Source organism: Rhinolophus hipposideros (assembly GCF_964194185.1).
Source record: "Rhinolophus hipposideros genome assembly, chromosome: 22".
In the NCBI taxonomy this organism is placed as follows: domain Eukaryota; kingdom Metazoa; phylum Chordata; class Mammalia; order Chiroptera; family Rhinolophidae; genus Rhinolophus; species Rhinolophus hipposideros.
In genome coordinates, this window is record NC_138068.1 from 27,726,176 (window position 1) to 27,743,976 (window position 17,801).

The 17,801-nt window shown below is 43.2% G+C and overlaps 1 protein-coding gene across 1 annotated transcript; it reads left to right on the top strand.

Moving 5' to 3' along the window:
• Window positions 1-4,991: 4,991 nt before the first annotated feature.
• Window positions 4,992-15,930, top strand: BMP2 (bone morphogenetic protein 2). The gene is made up of 3 exons (XM_081034474.1): window positions 4,992-6,232; window positions 7,429-7,778; window positions 14,980-15,930. The coding sequence occupies exons 2-3, from the start codon at window positions 7,436-7,438 to the stop codon at window positions 15,822-15,824; spliced, it is 1,188 nt and encodes a 395-aa protein (XP_080890600.1). The 5' UTR covers window positions 4,992-6,232; window positions 7,429-7,435; the 3' UTR covers window positions 15,825-15,930.
• The last annotated feature ends 1,871 nt before the right edge of the window (window positions 15,931-17,801 follow it).

Genomic DNA, 17,801 nt, shown 5'->3' on the forward strand with positions numbered 1-17,801 from the left:
TAGAGGGCTAGGACACTTTTCCTTCTGGTCTAGTTAGGCCAATGGAGATATCAACAGATGTTCAGAGAGTAGAAGAAAAGGCAGGTTGAGCTTTTTATTCTCCCTATCAGCTCCTTTCCAGCAGACCCTCTGGAGACCAGAGATCCTCCCACTTCTGCCAATAACTCTCTTCCTACAGCTGCAGCTTTTTCAGGCTATGCCTGTTCACCTAAGACCTAAGAGTTGTAAAGCCTCCTGCTTTGGGTTCTTGATACAGGGCCAGGGTACTTCACTGTCCCTTGTCATTTTCCCTCAACTCTGCCCACACCTGTGTAAAATACTTTTTTTGGATAAACTTTGTTAAATTCTTTGTTAAAGAATGTGCCATCACTTTGCTGCTGGGACCCTGTCTGAACACTGACTTACCTCTAGTATTGCCTTATCCCTGTCCAAACCCACCTCCAAATCTGAACTACTACCCTTGGTCCTCAAAACACAATTCTACTACATTTTTCCCATTTGATATCTTGCTTTAGGTTGCTCCTATTGTCTGGAATCAAGGGACTATTAGCATGGTGGGAGTCAGGGGGTGGGGACACAGCCCAAACAAACAAAAACATGAGCTCTGGAATAGACTGGCTGTGCTACTTAATTGCTATGTGACCTTAGGAAAATGGCTTAACCTCTCTAAGCCCAGTTTCTTCGTCTGTAAAATGGATATAGTAACACCCACTGAGCAAGGTTCTAGTGAGAACTAGGTGAAATAACAAGTGCTGATAAAAACCCACTGTTGCTAACTCTGACATTCATAAAGACTCCTACTGATCCTACAGAAATTATACTCACTGTGAATATTTCTCTCAAATGCCCTCTCTTCTATGAATTTTGTGAGTCCACATTTCAGAAGAGAAATTGTTCTCCGTTAAACCTGGAGCACTTTTATTCCCACTTATCTTAAAGTTCCTATACATACATATTATATTTATTTCCCTACGAACATGTTCCATTTCTTCTGCTGAATTTTAAATTCTGCATCATGGGCAGAGTTTATGTATCTTTGTATTACTATTTCCTGGGACCGAAGAGCGTAGTGCCATAGGCTAATAGCTGCTCCATAAATATCTGGAGTCTGGATATGTAAAGAGAAATACTATCATTGACTCTTTACAATCCAATTATCACAATATCAAAACATTTTAATGTCATTGACAAGTTGGACAAATACATTGATATTTGGTACTGAAACAATAATTAATGGATATCTAACACAACCTATTGGAAGACCATAATTATTTTTCAGATGCACGTATTAATTTAGCATTCATCTTCACATTTTATTTTTCACAACAGCTGTGTGAGATTAGCTATTAATCTCTATATATTACTCACGAAGGAGCTGAGACTATGAGAATTGCTTGAGCCTTAGATTGACTCAAGCAATGACCTTTCCAACAAAATACCCACTATTTAGCAATATGATAGAAGCCGTTAGGAAAAAAAAAAAAAGAAAGAAAAAGAAAAAGAAAGAAAGGAAAAATACAAAGTCCTGTCTCTCAAAATCAGGTTATAATATTTCAGGCAGGAAGCTGAAAAATACATTTAAAGATACATAAAGTAGCAATTAGAATCTTGTATATGTAGGGCATTAAATTCTCCAAGTCCACACATATTATGCATTTGACCTTCATCATGTCAACTGAGGCAGACAGAAGAACATACATTTATGTACCCCGATCAACAGATGAGGCCAAGAGATGACCATTTTAAATTCAACATCCATAGCCGAACCAGAATCAGAATCTAAGTTACCCAACTATGTCTTGGGTTATGATCAACATATTTATAGAATGCCTACTGTGTGCATTCTAAAATACACCCTTGTCTATTCACAAAATTGAGTTTTTCTTAATTTTTAAGATGCAGTCAGTATTTGCCTGAAAGCAGTAAACCTGACTTGGCCTATTAGGCCTAGTTTTGCAAATAAATCACTCCACCCCCTCCCCTTTCTTCTGACCATATCTAAACATACATCAAATAGGTAAAAGTTTGATTGACTAAATGCTGCTTTTTTGCTGTGCCTCCTGGTTTTAGTGAAAGAACCTCATCCAGTTGAAGTAAGTAGAATTGGTGTTGGGTGTCACACTAGTTACAAAGCAATATGTCTGTTGAAAAGCCAAGAGGTTTCTCAGAGGAGTTGCCACAGGTTTCGGTGGCATGACAATTACCAGGTAGATGGATCATTTAACGCCTGCTATGACCTTTACAATAGTGAGGATCATTATTTTGAGGTTAATTTGCATAATGGTTGGCCTAGCAAGAACAATAGTGAATGCTAATAGCTGCAGGATGCATTAAAATTCAACATTATCTGGGCTGAACTGCTAAAGGAAAAGTTGTTAATGTATGACTCTTTAAGCACTTTATTTCTTCTCAGGTCATGTCCACACATAATCAAAGGAGGATTTCTGGGATCTCTTCAAACACTGGCAAGAAATGACTGGAAGGGAATAGCAGCAACCTTCTTCAGATAGAATCCTTACCTGGTAGGCTTCTCTATTTTTGACATAACTTGCCTGCCCTCTCTGAGGTAGCTGAGTTTGCCTACCATCACCCCTCCCTCAAACAACCCACCCTCTTTTGCCACCTCCTACATCTGGCACATACACTATATTTGATACACCGAGCGAGAATGTATCTCACCTTTTGGGCTGAAAAACTTTTCCTGAACCTTTGAAAGAGGTAGAGTTGACCAGGCTGGCAGCAGGTGATATTTTCAAGGCAAACAGACACTATCACGTCAAAGTAATAACCCGGCATTCTGAGGTGAAAGGTGGCTAGTAGCAAAGAGAATAAAAACAGATAGGTCATCTCCATTTAGATTTATCATTTTTTAACTATTCCTTATTGCCTGGAAATTGAATAGGTATGGTTATCCTGTACTTTGTATCCCAAGTCGGTCTTTGGAAATTGTTTATTTACTTACTTATTTATGTATTGACTTTTCTCCCAAGCGTTCGAACTCATTTCCACCACAAGAGGGCAGCCATCTCTTAAAAACCACCAGAGAGCCTGGATCTTAAGAGACAATGGGGCCACAATTTAGGAAGTTGTGCTTGTGAAAGGCATTCAGCAGTCCCTCAGAAATTGCATAATTACACATAAAAGAAATCCTGTGATGGGCAGCACTGAAATGGAATAGAGTGTCCACAAATGGCCAGTTTTCCCTCAGATTCATGACTATCGAAGATTACTTTGTAAACTGACAAGGTGCCCATTTCGCAAGTCATGAAGGCCTAAAGCTGCAAGACATCCTGATGTCAGCACCAGAAATTTAATTTTCATCTTTACTTGAAGAACGTTCAAGAGCTACCCACTTTCTCCTCTTTACAAGCTACATACTGATTTAGGTCTCACAAAGTTTATTTTGTTTTTTTAAATCTCGCATATGACAGAAACAATTGTTAACTTCTCAATTAAACTTGATAGGAAAGGAAGTAGTTTCAGAAGCACAATCAACACTTTTCGACTTGCATCTATGAGTAGAATGTGTTCTATTGCCAACTTGTTTGATGTCCAATGATTCAGAGTGACATTCAACTTCCATGGCACTTTATTTTCAGGGGGAAAAAGCATGTTCCTGAATATTTTGCCCACCCCAAGCCCCTCATTTATTTTCCTAGTAGGTAAGCTTCCTCCAAAATACCTTATGTGACCTTTATACTCTCAGAAACAGTGAGTGCCTAATTCACCTCTGTGGGTTGCTAATCCGATTTACATGAGCAAAACCTAGAATTATTTTAGCTTCCCAACTGAAAAAATAATGCACATGGATAATAGATTGTTATGAGCTCCCACTTCAGACTTTTCTCTTTCTGTTTTACAGGCTTGAGGTTTCTGTGTGCAGGCAAATTTGATTTTGCTATCTGGCCTATTCCAAAAATTTTCTTCCCTTGGCTTCTGGGATCATTCAGGCAACTCAGTTGTGCTTTGCATGGAAGATCCTGGAATCCTGAGAGGGACAGAAAGCCTGGAAGCTCCTGGTGCAGCAGATTTGGGAAACATTTCAGCTGAGGAAGACAAGTGACTTGACCACATGTCATAAACCTCCGGGGGCCTGGTGGAGGGGGGTGGGACAAAGATTCCAAGGTCTCAAACCAGAATTGTCTTATAGGCTTGGCTCACACTGTGAATTATTTTACCGTCCTCTGAGCTGCTAATCGCCTGCCTGTGAGCTGGGTGAGATAAATATCACAAGGCATGAAGTGATTGCTACCATAAAAAGAAATAAAATACCTCTCATCCTCTCTTCAAACTAACACACACAGTCCACGTTGCACATGTCATATATAGGAGGATGACATCCATTTCACATATACAGACATATTTATGAAAACGTGTGCTTTCCTTAGCATATATTTACATATATGGATATATTTAGAGATATACACGCACAGTTTTGTATATTACATATATTTGTCTGAATAAAATACGTGCACATTTATATAAATGTGTACACATAATAAGTTATACAAATGTAAATGCATATATACATACATACATATATATATATATGTGAAGTTTAAGTAACACCCAGTTTCCAAATTCTAGTTTTCTTTTAAGTCTCCTCGCACTCAGGGAAACACCAAGTGACTACCCCAAGCTTATGCCAAGATGCTTTGTAACTTCGTCGAGTTTTTCTTTTTTATTGAATCGTCTATTACCGAAAAATTTCAAACTGAAAGTTGAATAACGGGCCGGGTAGGGAAACGCGGGCTCAACCCCGCGTTTGTCCCGGATTTCACCCCGGAGCGCCAGCGAGGGTCTGGCGCCTCGGTAGATAGCCCCTTTGAGGTCAGAGGCTGGAGGCGCGAGCGCCCCCCTCGGCGGCCGCGCGTCCCGGCCCTCGGCCCCACCCCGCCGCGGCTGCCCCGGCGCGCCGTCCACACCCCTGCGCGCCGCTCCCGCCCGCTCGGGGATCCCCGGCGAGCCGCGCCACCGAGGGGGAGGTGTTCGGCCTCGGCCGGGAGGGAGACGGCAGGCGGCGTCCCCTTTAAAAGCCGCGAGCGCCGCGCCACGGCGCCGCCGCCGCCGCCGGAGTCCTTGCCCCGCCGCGCTGCGCTGCGCCCAGCTCGCGCTGCGCCCGCCGCTCCGCTTCCCACACCCAGCCTGCGATTGGCAGCCGCCGCCGGACATCAGCCGCCACAGGCTCCGCCGCTGACCCGCACGACCTCGGGGCGAGCGCCTCCGGGATTACTGGGGTCTCCGAGGCACCCGCGCGCTGCAGACTCCGCTCGGGCTGGAGCGCCCGGCCGCGCGCGCCACTGAGCCGTGGCCTCGGCTCCCCGGGCCGCGCCAGGACTGAGCACCCGCGCGCCGAGCGCGGGGGAGCCGGAGTCGAGACTGAACGTGGGGATGCCGGCTGCCTCCTGCCGGAGCTCGGCGGCCCGGGACGAGCCGGACGAGGTGTGATCGGACCCCAGGCTGGCCACAAAGGTTTCCGCAGCTTGGCCCGGGGGCTAGGCGAGCAAGGGGAGAGCGGGGCCACCCGCCTCGGCGACCTGGGACTCGGCTCGACTCGCCGGAGAATGCGCCGGAGGACGACGGAGCGCCGGAACAGCGGTGGTGGCAGCCGGCTAGCGCTGATGGGGCTGCGCTGGAGTAATGCAGAGTGATGCGGGGGGGCAACTCGCCCGGCTCCGAGATCGCCGCTGCGCCCTTCCCCGGACCCGGCGTCGCCCAGGATGGCTGCCCCGAGCCATGGGCCGCGGCGGAGCTAGCGCGGAGCGCCCGACCCTCGCCCCCCGAATCCAGGAGCCGGTCCCGCGCGGGGCCAAGCGTCCCGCGGGCTTCGGTTCCTAAGGACCACGACAGTACCAGCTTTTCCTTTCTCCCTTCCCTCCTCTGCCCCGCACTCCTCCCCCTGCTCGCTGTTGTTGTGTGTCAGCACTTGGCTGGAGACTTCGTGAACTTGCAGGGAGAGTAACTTGCGCTCCCCTACGTGGTGCCGGTGCCTTTGCCCCAGCGGACCCAGCCCCCGAACCCTACCGGCCTCCCACTCCTCCGCTGGGCCCATTCCCGAGACGCGGTTCCCTGCGTGAGGAGGAGGACTACCCGGACGACACCCGGGAGGAGGAGGAGAAGAAGGGAACGCGGTCCCTGCTCCAGATCCTTCGGCCAGAGCTTTTTCCATGTGGAGGCTCTTTCAATGGACGTGTCCCCGCGTGCTTCTTAGACGGTCTGCGGTCTCCTAAAGGTAGAGGACGTGGGCCCCGGGCTGGCTCTGGGGGTGGGGGGTGGGGGCACGCGGGGCTCCAGCAGCCGCTGTGGCTGAGCTCCAACGGGACCCCGCCAGGCGGGACGTAAACAGACACCCCCCCTCCAAGTCCACGTGCAGCCGAGCCCCTGCTGGGATGCCCCCATCCTACCGCCACTGGCCACCGTCAGCATCGCCCTCCTGGCTCGTACTCTTCCGCCCCTCCTCCATCCTCTCTCTTCGGTATTTTATTAGGGCTGTTAACACTTAGATGATTAAAAAAAAAAAAAGTCAAAGAAATCCCTTTGAGAGGGTGGCCCCCGGATTTCACCCGTTAGTTGCCAACCTGTATGCCCTGCCATGGCGATCCCTTCTCCCTTCTTCAAATTTCTCCAGGAGCCCTGCTGTCTCTACTCAGCGCTACATCCCATTTGGGAAAATACTAAACGTTGGGGTTCTCCCTGCTTGTTTCCAGGAATTCGAGGGGGCAGGACTTCAGTGCCACCTTGTACTAACATGTGAATTGATAGATAAACATTTATATAATCCCAAGAAGATACATGTGTATCTTAACCGCATTGGAGGGGTGGGGCGAGGGTCCGGGATTGGAGTGTGGCCTGTCCTGACACCTCTGAGTTTAGAGACATTGGCCAGAAGTTGCAAGTGGCTTCGGAAGTTGTGGCCTTGAGTTTACTGGATCTGGAAGTTATAGTCAATGTGTGTGTATCAGGAAGTTCTATACAGTGCCTCTAAGGAAGTCACATGCACCATTCGTGAGTGTTTATATGCAAGTGAGCACTGGGCAGTGTGGGTTTGGGCTTGTTTAGGGGACAAAAGGGTGTCAGACTCAGCAGTGGTTTTCCCAGGTTCACTGAACTAGCTGTCAGCACGAGTATCACTTAAAAAAAAAAAAAAAAAGGTGACAGTCGCTGACGCTGGTGGGGGGGAGTGGTGCAAATCATGTCAGACGACCTGAGAGTGGGATGGGAGGGGGAAAGCCTTCTAGCTCAGAAACTAGGGCCCTTCCATTCTCCCAAACGTTGGAGCTTCAGCCGCTCTGAAGTATCCCTGAGTGTTGCAAGCCAGGTAGGCACCCTGGAGGAGGAGGCAGGTGGACCGAGCGGGAGTCGGCCGCCGGGCGGAAGGGGGGAGGGCTGGGCGGGGAACTCGGTGACTCACGTCGGCCCTGTCCGCAGGTCGACCATGGTGGCCGGGACCCGCTGTCTTCTAGCGTTGCTGCTTCCCCAGGTCCTCCTGGGCGGCGCGGCCGGCCTCATTCCGGAGCTGGGCCGGAGGAAGTTCGCAGCGTCGACTGGCCGCTCCTCGTCCCAGCCCTCGGACGACGTCCTGAGCGAGTTCGAATTGCGGCTGCTCAGCATGTTCGGCCTGAAGCAGAGACCCACCCCCAGCAGGGACGCCGTGGTGCCCCCCTACATGCTGGACTTGTACCGGCGGCACTCGGGCCAGCCGGGCGCGCCGGCTCCGGACCATCGGCTAGAGAGGGCAGCCAGCCTCGCCAACACCGTGCGCAGCTTCCACCACGAAGGTGAGGTGTGGGACAAGGGAATGGGGGCGGGTACGGGGGCGGGGAGTCATCCCGCAAAGCGCCCCACCGTGGGCAGACAGCAGGCATCCCAGGAAGGGCAGCCTGGCCAGGGTGCGGAAGCCGTTTCCCGTCTTGCCTCTGTTAAGAACCTTTAGGAACCTGGCTTTAACGCACTGCCTGTGTGGTGGGGGAGCCAGGGATTCCCCATTGGTAAATCCGCACCCTTTTCCTGGCTTGCAGCCAGAAGAGCGACTCCTCCTCCAGGAACTGGAGAGAAATCAAGTGATGGGGAAGATGAGGGCAAAAGGCATGCCCCTAGTCAGCTAAACGTGCAAGAATTCCACAGGGGAAGAAGAAAAGGAGGGGGACCCACTGGGATCTCTTTACGTCTGTTTGGAAGCCCTCACTCTATAAATCTGCTTCTCCTGGTAAAGCCAGTTTCAGGCTAGACAGAGCCAAGGGCAGAATTTTCAGAGATTGTATTGAAAAATCAAAGCCCAGGGCCCTGAAGTCTTTCTAATTTACAGTTGATCTGGGCCTGGTTTGGAAAATTTTGAATCCCTATATAATCCCCGTGGGAGATCAATTCTACAATCTTATTGTTTCCACAATGACTTTATTGTGTTGTGCTTAAATCTGAGATGAACTCCGGAATAGAGACTAGGGATGCCTCAGATAAAAGCTTTTGCAGCAGCTGCCTGTTTTCCTTCATGTTCATTGAAATGTGGATTTTTTTTTTCTTTTATGATACTGGATGTGGTTTTTCTAAGGTAGGAAATTCTGCTTGTTTCATCAGAAAGGCATTTAGTGGATTTGAAATGTCTTAGAGCAGCTATTGAGAACTGTTATACCCAGGTTCTTAGAGCAATTAGTCAAAGATATGTTCCACTTTACTTCTTTTTCTACACTTTTAAATGCCCCTTAGGCTTAGTATATTCTAAATAGAGCGTGGGTTCCTTCGGGTTCTACAGAAGGGTACAAAATTGAATGTCACAGGGCAACCACTTGTAGGATATTGGGGAGTTGGGATTGAAGTTCCTTTTTTTTTTGCCTTGCCCTGCTGAGGTGGTAAATTTCAAGGGGAATCTACACTTTGATATGTAGAAATGTTTTCATCATAACCTTGGAATAATGATAGAGCCAGCTCATCATTTTCAGCGGATACTGATTAGAATACTATTTCTGAATAGAAGAGTAACAAGAATGGCTCTTTTAGCCACCGCTTCTGGAAATTTAGCATGGAAACAATTCTTTACTTTTAAGGTCAGGAAGGTATTGTCTTCCTGTGTCTCTTATAACTTAAAAGGAAGATCATTTAAATCATTTGACACCTAAAACATTCAGTTGCGTGAGGATTCCATCAGTGAAGTCTGCATATTTCTTCCTCTAGAAGTGGCTTGATCAAAACTGAACGGGCTGCAAATTATTTAAGTGTGTTATTTTAACTTAAATAGCATGCTTGAGTTTGTAAATCAGAATTTATACCTTTAAAATAAAAATGTTATGTGTGATATTGTACAGAATTTACCGACTTGCTTAAAATCAACTTTCAATAACATCATATCTTAATGCAGTTAGATGATAGAGGAAAGCTGTATGCTTTTTGCAACAAATTTCATCAAATCCATTTATTTTCTTGTTATGACTAGTATATCACCCTTAGGCCCTATTTGAAGACCATTTTGTTTTTTTGTGTAACCCAGAATTTGGTTTTTGTAAACATCCTGTGCCATGTATGGCACTAAAAATCTTGCAATAAACCATGTGATTAAGGCTGCTGGCTTAAGAGCAAAATTTGGTTAATATAGCATTAACGGGCATTTATCAGGAAAAGGACCAAAGGACCTGATTCCAAGAAGTACCTGTTGGTATGATTTGTGGGTGGGATATGGATGATTTGGTGAAATTACAAGATGACATATCATGATAGAGTTCTTTCAACTAATGTATGAAGATAATGGTACCACGTGGTAGGCGATCCAAGACAAAATTATCAGTTGTCAGTTCTCCTCTTAAACTTTGTCTTGTCCTTTCTGCAATGGCTTTTATTTGGAAAAACCCAAGTGCTGAAAATGTTTTCTTTTTTCAAAGTCATTAACAAGTGCTTCAGCCACATAAGCCTTTCAGAACTGTCACTGAGGATCGAAACATTAACTTCTCTAATTGGAAAGAATGTTTTCTGCTTTGCTGTAGTGAAAAACACATTGAAATTGTCTGACTTCATTTGTTGTGCAAAAAAAAAAAAAAAGTCTTTACAGTCTTTACACTTTCCTGTCAGATGGAGTATAGAAGGGCTACGTGTTTGCTTTCCAGACTTTGAAAGACACTGTCTTTTTGCATGAAATAACTGAATTACTTGCTTCTATGACAGAAGCTTTGAAATAGAAATTAACCCTGTTCCCACAAATGTAGTTCTTGTGAAAATATCCGTACAACAGGAAAGTTCAAGAAACAACCACTGCTCTGTGAATAACTTGTATCACAAATTCCCAGTGCAACCAAAGGATTTGGACACTATACGCCACCGAAACCAATACTACCTGGTGTGCGCCCCTACTGTCCCCAGGGACTTCAGTGTGATCACAAAAGGCCGCATTAAGTAGAATAGATTTGGAAGGGCTCATAGAGATTGAGGCTTTGGTGCCCAATGATAGGTGTTGCATTAATGTCCACCTCTTTATTCAGCGGCTCCTCTGTATTCTCTCTGGATCCCTTCTCCTTGAACTATTTTGTCTTTTTTAAGACTTACCCTTTGTGCATTTCATTAAGTAGTCAAATGGCAATAAGAGGGCAATCATTCCAAAGATTTTGGAGCTAAGGGTGGGCAGAGGACAAATCAGGGTTAGTAATTGAGGCCATTATGACCATGCTGCCTTCTCCTTTGCTGTTGTTTTTTGTTGTTGTTGTTGTTGTTTTAATTAAAACTGATTTCTTTTAACTTTTGTATTTTATCCCTTTTCTCCTTGCCATAGTAATGCTGTAACCATTATTTTATATTCTAGAAAGTATTTATTATTCTCAGCCATTTTCATTTTATATCAGGGCAGTAATTTCCAACCTTACTGATTTGTTAGAATATCCCCAGGTTTTTTTTGTTGTTGTTGTTGTTATCTTAATGGACAATTTTTTTATCCAGAGAGTGTTGCAAAATTCTCAAAACATAATGATAACTTACTTTTTGCTAAAACTCACCATACTGTAGGACAAAAAGGCAGCCACAAAACATCAGTGGTTCCAAACAAGTCTGCCCTGCCACTCCACTTTTCTGCTCATCTAGCTCTGTCTGCCCTCTCCACCATTCTTTAGTCTATTTCTCTCCTCTTAATTGGGAAACAACTCACCCCATGGTTATCATTGTATTAAATGTAAATGTGCCCTAATGGTTCTGACTTTTACTTGAGTTTTTGACTCCTCCCCTATGTTACGTAGTGCCGTCTAGTGGCCAGAATCTTGGGAACTGCAGTAGCTTCAAGTTCATAGCTCAGCTCTTCGTTTGCTAGTTCTGTGATTTTAGGAAAGTCATAGCCTCTCTGAACTCCAAGTGTTTTAGTCACAAAATGGAGATAATAGCAATTCCTCTCTAATCGATTCATTATGAGATAATTCATATAAAGCTTTTAGTGCCAGACCTGGCACAAAGAAACATTCAGTGCACCGCCTATCGTTATCACTATGACTTCGTTCTTTTATGTCATAGTCTCCCCTTGTCTAGGGAAAAAGGAGGCCAGAGTGGACCTGGACGGGCTTGGGTAATTCAGCCTCATCTTTTGGATTATTTTGATGTAGACGAATAATTGATAGAGTGTAGTTGGTTCTTCACTTTCAGAGGAAAGGTTGAATGTGTTTGTTGCCTTATTTTTTTTGGCCCACATTTTTGCAGCCATAGCTCCACTTATTTGGTTAAGAACTTTATAATAAATGTGAAGAGTATTTATTTGTTTAAGAACTGGGTTCAGGAACCCAGGTCTAAGATAGGCTGGAATCCTCAAATCCCTTGGCAAATGCAGATTGTTCAACAAGGGTTATTTGCAGAGAATTAACAACTATATACACCTCCAAAATAGCATATGTTACCTACTTAGGTAAATACTCTGTATTTGCAGACTCCTTGGGTTTGCTGTGATAATTTGCAAACGCTTTTTTTTTCCCCTTTAATTTACTTTATTTCACATAGGTTTTGATTTTTCAACCTTCAAGAAAAAAAAAATATGCTGCTCCTTTGCATATCAAAGGAGAGGGTGGTAGGAACCCTCATCTTGGGAAGTTATTTTCCTGGGTTTGGGGGTTTCAGTGAACTTCTCACTTAACTTCTTTGACCTAAAGCTGCCGTCAAGGGCGTTGTTACGGAGGTCTTTATATTAAGGAGGAAGAGGGCTCCTTCAAGGAATAGGTTGACGGAGATGAAGCTGGAAAGTTCTGCTGGAGAAAGGTCTTCACAATACTTGGTATGATTTAATTGTGCACCTTTTTTTTTTTTTTTTCCCTTTGCTGAGGTCACTAAGTGGTTATCCTTTTTGCCACTTATCCCCAGTGAGGTCTTGAAGTGCATGAAATAGCTGTTTTCATAGATCAAATCTGGTCTAATGGTGGCAGTTTTATAGGGTCAGTCTTATGTTTACCTTTGGAGGGTCATTGTTCTATTTTATGCCTCTTTTATAGCCATCTTCTTTACTTCATTTACCTGCCTCTCTTGTGTGCCTTGGAGAGGGTCCCTTCATCATCATCCTCTGGCTGTGTGTGTGTGTGTGTGTGTGTGTGTGTGTGTGTGTCTGTTAGTGTGTTAATGTGTCTTTGTGTTTATAACTTCTTTTTCCCGATGTATGGATTTGGATTCGGGGACTTTGTTGCAGCGTTTTCTCTGGACACCTTTGATAATACAGCTGGTGTGCTCGCATTCAGAGAAGTCAGTAGCTCAGGCCCAGTTCTGGCTTGGGGTCATTGTGTCTGGGGGATGCGGCTGATTTTTACCTCACTCCTTTTCCCTGAGGCATCCTTTTTCCTCTGGTAGCCATGGGCTTCTCTGCTGAAAGAATGCCTTCAGCGGAAACATCGGAGGGCTCCTGAATTGCAAGGAGGAGAGGAAAGAAGGAGCTAAATACAGTTCTTAATGCTTGTTGGGAGCCACTGAGGCGAGCCCTGGTTCCATTGTGGGAGGGCTATTTTAAAAATAGTGCCTGGCCTGAAGTACTGTTTTCTTACAATGGGGTTTAGAATATGGTTGGCTCCTGAAAGGTGTCCCTAACAGGTATGGATTAACAGGCACGAGGGGACTAAGGAAGGGGTCACTTGTTAGCCTGATGATCTCCATGTCCAAGCAAGGAGCTTTAGAAGATCTTTCTGTGTAGTAAGTTCCTGGCTGCCCTCTCATGGCCCTCACTCTTATTCCTGGGCCAGCACTAGTGGTGGTTCTACTCATTTTTATATTATTTAACAAAAAGGCACTTTAGAATATGCTCCTAGCAATTTATACTTGAATGTCAAGTGTCCTTTAAAACCTTTACGATCCAAGGGCAGTCCACCTGGGAGCTTGCTAAAAATGCAGAATCACAGGCCCCATCCCAGACCCACTGAATCAGAATCTGCATTTGAAGATTGAGGTATCCTAGGTGTTTTGTGTGAAGGTTACGTTAACGTTTGAGAAGCCTCACATTAAAGCATTACTCCGTAATTTGGTGTAAATTGCCCCTGTTGAACTCAGTGCTTCCACTCAGCTTGCAGTAATGCCTGTTGCTTTGACGATGAAGCAACAGGTAGAACCTTTGAATGAGTGATCTGAAGTGGTTCTGCTTTACTAAGGCATCTGTTTCTGTGAACAACTGATAGCTGTTTGATTTAGGAGAAAAATAAATAGTAAAAATATGGTATCCTCTTACGGTGATGACATGGAGCCATGGCCAAATAAATTTTGTTTGCACATTGGCTCAAATACACTCTTGTAAAAAAATAACAATTGTTTGAATTTAGGTTGGATCCTGAATGAAACATACGTTTTTTTAACAGTGAAATGACAGGATGTGGTAAAGCTAGAAGAAAATAAACCTAAATATCTCAAATCCTATTGCCGTGTAGTATCAATTTAATAATAATGCGTACCTTTAATGACTTGTGGACTATAGCATTCAAGGTGCTATGTTTTTTTATTATTTGCTTGGAAAGTAGTACTCTTTAAAATGGAAATTCAGGAATCTTAAATCAGAAAGAGCTTTTTTTATGCACAACCCACTTAAATGACTATTTTGAAATAATGGTAACACATATAGAATGATTATTCTGTAATAGGATGAGATTATCACTTATGTTATGACTATCATAATGTCATTTTTGTAGATTTTTATCAATTTTTCTTTTGGTTTTGTGTCTATCCTGTAGCCTATTCTTGGGTAGGTGTTTGTTAATATGATTTGTTTTTTGAAATGATAAAGGAATTACAAACAGAAGAGCTTTAGATGCGTTTTTCTTCCAAAAGCATCTAAAATGAGATTTTGATTTCTGAGGTCATAAGGAGGTGAGAGAACAGACAACACTTGGGAAGTTATTTCTCTTGAAATTGTCTGGCCTTAATTACTACAGTGTCCCAGTACCACCCTTACGTTTCCAAAGCAGTAGATTCCTGTACATGCCTTTGTCCCTGGATTTTTGAGTAAAATAGTAGGGTGTGCTTTGCAAAATGTCATCATTGCTGTTGAGTTTCAGAGTCTTTAATTAAGAAACTGAAATCTGTATATCGAGATTTGTAAATCATCTAAATTGCAGAGCAATGTTTTAGAATACTGCTTAAGGGATTGACATTAAAGCCTTTTTCTTTTTACGAAATGCAATAATTTCCTCAAATCCTCAGTCATTAGACCTCTACTAACTATAGTGCTGACTTTTTTTTGCCCTAAAGTCTGTGAATTCCAAAGAAATGCTTCACCATTTCCCCCATTATTATAGCCACCTGGAAGCAGTATTCATGTATTGGATTAAAAACATAACAATGAATGATAAAATTTTGTTTCATGGCATACATATTGACATAAAGGTATAGAAAAGGGATACTTTTTGTCTAAAGGGGGGATTTCTATTTTCTGGTTGCAAACTTTTACATGGGTTAAATCAAACACTGAAATGAGGTTTGTAAATTCATATATATAATCAAGTTGTCATTACTTATCTTACCCAAGTATTTTTTCTTCTTTTCCACCTTTTTATATCAAATTAGAATCTTTGGAAGAACTGCCAGAAATGAGTGGAAAAACAACCCGGCGATTCTTCTTTAATTTAACTTCTATCCCCACCGAGGAGTTTATCACCTCAGCAGAACTTCAGGTTTTTCGAGAACAGATGCAGGAAAATTTGCAAAACAATAGCAGTTTCCATCACCGAATTAATATTTATGAAATTTTAAAACCTGCCACAGCCAACTCGAAGTTTCCCGTGACCAGACTTTTGGACACCAGGTTGGTGAATCAGAATGCAAGCAGGTGGGAGAGTTTCGACGTCACCCCTGCTGTGATGAGGTGGACAGCACAGGGACTCGTCAACCATGGATTTGTGGTGGAAGTGACCCACTTAGGGGAGAACCAAGGTGTCTCCAAGAGACACGTTAGGATTAGCAGGTCTTTGCACCAAGACGAGCACAGCTGGTCACAAATAAGGCCATTGCTAGTAACTTTTGGCCATGATGGGAAAGGACATCCTCTCCATAAAAGAGAAAAGCGTCAAGCGAAACATAAACAGCGCAAACGCCTTAAGTCCAGCTGTAAGAGACACCCTTTGTACGTGGACTTCAGTGACGTGGGGTGGAATGACTGGATCGTAGCCCCCCCAGGGTATCATGCCTTTTACTGCCATGGGGAATGCCCTTTTCCCCTGGCCGATCACCTGAACTCCACTAATCACGCCATTGTGCAGACATTGGTCAACTCAGTTAACTCTAAGATTCCGAAGGCATGCTGTGTCCCAACAGAACTGAGTGCTATCTCCATGCTGTACCTTGACGAGAATGAAAAGGTTGTATTAAAGAACTATCAGGACATGGTTGTGGAGGGTTGCGGGTGTCGTTAGCACAACAAAATAAAATAAATAAATATATATATATGTGTATATATATATATATATATATATATATATATATATATATTTTAGAAAAAAAAAAGTTGACACTTTAATATTTCCCAATGAAGACTTTATTTATGGAATGCAATGGAGAAAAAAAAAACACAACTATTTTGCAAATATATTTATATCTACAAAAAGAAGTTGGGAAAACAAATATTTTAATCAGAGAATTATTCCTTAAAGATTTTAAAATGTATTTCGTTGTACATTTTATATGGGTTCAACCCCAGCACATGAAGTATAATGGTCAGATTTATTTTGTATTTATTTACTATTATAACCACTTTTTAGGAAAAATAGCTAATTTGTATTTATATGTAATCAAAAGAAGTATTGGGTTTGTACATAATTTTCCAAAAATTGTAGTTGTTTTCAGTTGTGTGTATTTAAGATGAAAAGTCTACATGGAAGGTTACTCTAGCAAAGTGCTTAGCACATTTGCTTTTTTGCAGTGCTACTGTTAAGGTCACAAGTTCAAGTCCAGAAAAAAAAAAAAAGTGGATAATCCACTCTGCTGACTTTCAAGATTATTATATTATTCAATTCTCAGGAATGTTGCAGAGTGGTTGTCCAAACCATGAGAACTTACGTCCTTATAAGTGGAATATTTGGATAAGAACCAGACATTGCTGATCTAATATAGAAACCCTCCCCTTCCCCCTTAATTTGCAGAAAGAATGAAGCAGGACCAATAGAAATAATTAGGAAAATGATGAAGCCGTAGGAAAGTGAATGATGGTTTGTTGTTCTTCTTTCCGAAACTAGTGATCCCTTGAAAGGGGCTGGTATGGCCAAAGTATTAAATAAAACATAAGATTTCATTATTGATATTGTGCTCATGTATAATTAAAATTGATATCTAGTGGCCCTCATGAAGAGTTGGAAATTGATTTGTATTTAACTTTTACCTCATTTGGGAGCTCTTTATGATCAGAAGGACCCAATTTTCTAACTTTGCTCAACACACAGCAAAATTTGCCAATCATGTTTTCTGCCTACCCCCTGTTCTCTGTTTGATCAGCTTGCTTTTCTTTCCAAGGTTGTGTGCTTGAACACATTTCTAACAAATGTTAAACTTATTTCAGATAATAAATATCAAAGCTCTGGCATTTCAATCTATAAAGTCCAACCTGTAAGAGAAAACGATGTGTTTGTACAGCATTTACTGTGATTACCTTGGGTTTGCATTTTTTGCTTCTGAAGTTACTCATTTTGGAGGGAGGTGGGGAAAAGGCAAGGAATGGTTGGAAATTTGCAAGCAAGTTATTTGATAATTCATATCTGCACCACAAGAATTACCAATGATTTAATATTGCACATGAACCTCTTTGGGGCAGAATGATTTAAGAGAAAACCAAAGCTACAAAACAGGCAAAACCTGGGGAACCCAAGATAAAGTTTCAGAGATGATATCCCATGCAACAGAGGCAATGGTGCCAAAAAAATTAGAAAGGGAAAGTGTCTGAGATCAGCTTCTACAAGGACATCTGCCAATTGGACTGAAGCCCAAGCACAATGAAGTCAAATTAGGCTGCTCAGAATGAACACTTAACAGTGGCAGTGCTTCTGTGCTCTGGGCTGAAATCAGACCCAATGAAGGGTTTGGTGGGTGGGAATGTTGGTACAACCAGGGAACCGACATCTTCCCACTATTTTACTGGAAGTATTTTCGGTCCATTTCTAGGACTTTGGGTCACCTCCGAGCCTGCTATGACTGGTAAGGCCTAGTTCTGATCTCCTTTCCTAGCCCTGCCTTCGAATTGGCTGAAAAAATTGGGTCTGTAATGGAACAGACTGTTAGAATCAGATTCTTCCCAGGAATAAACTTACGATAACCATAAATGTAAGTAACATTTTGGGGGTGATAGGTTTAACCCTTGCCTTGAGAGTCTGTAGAACCTATTTTCAAATTAATAACTAGTT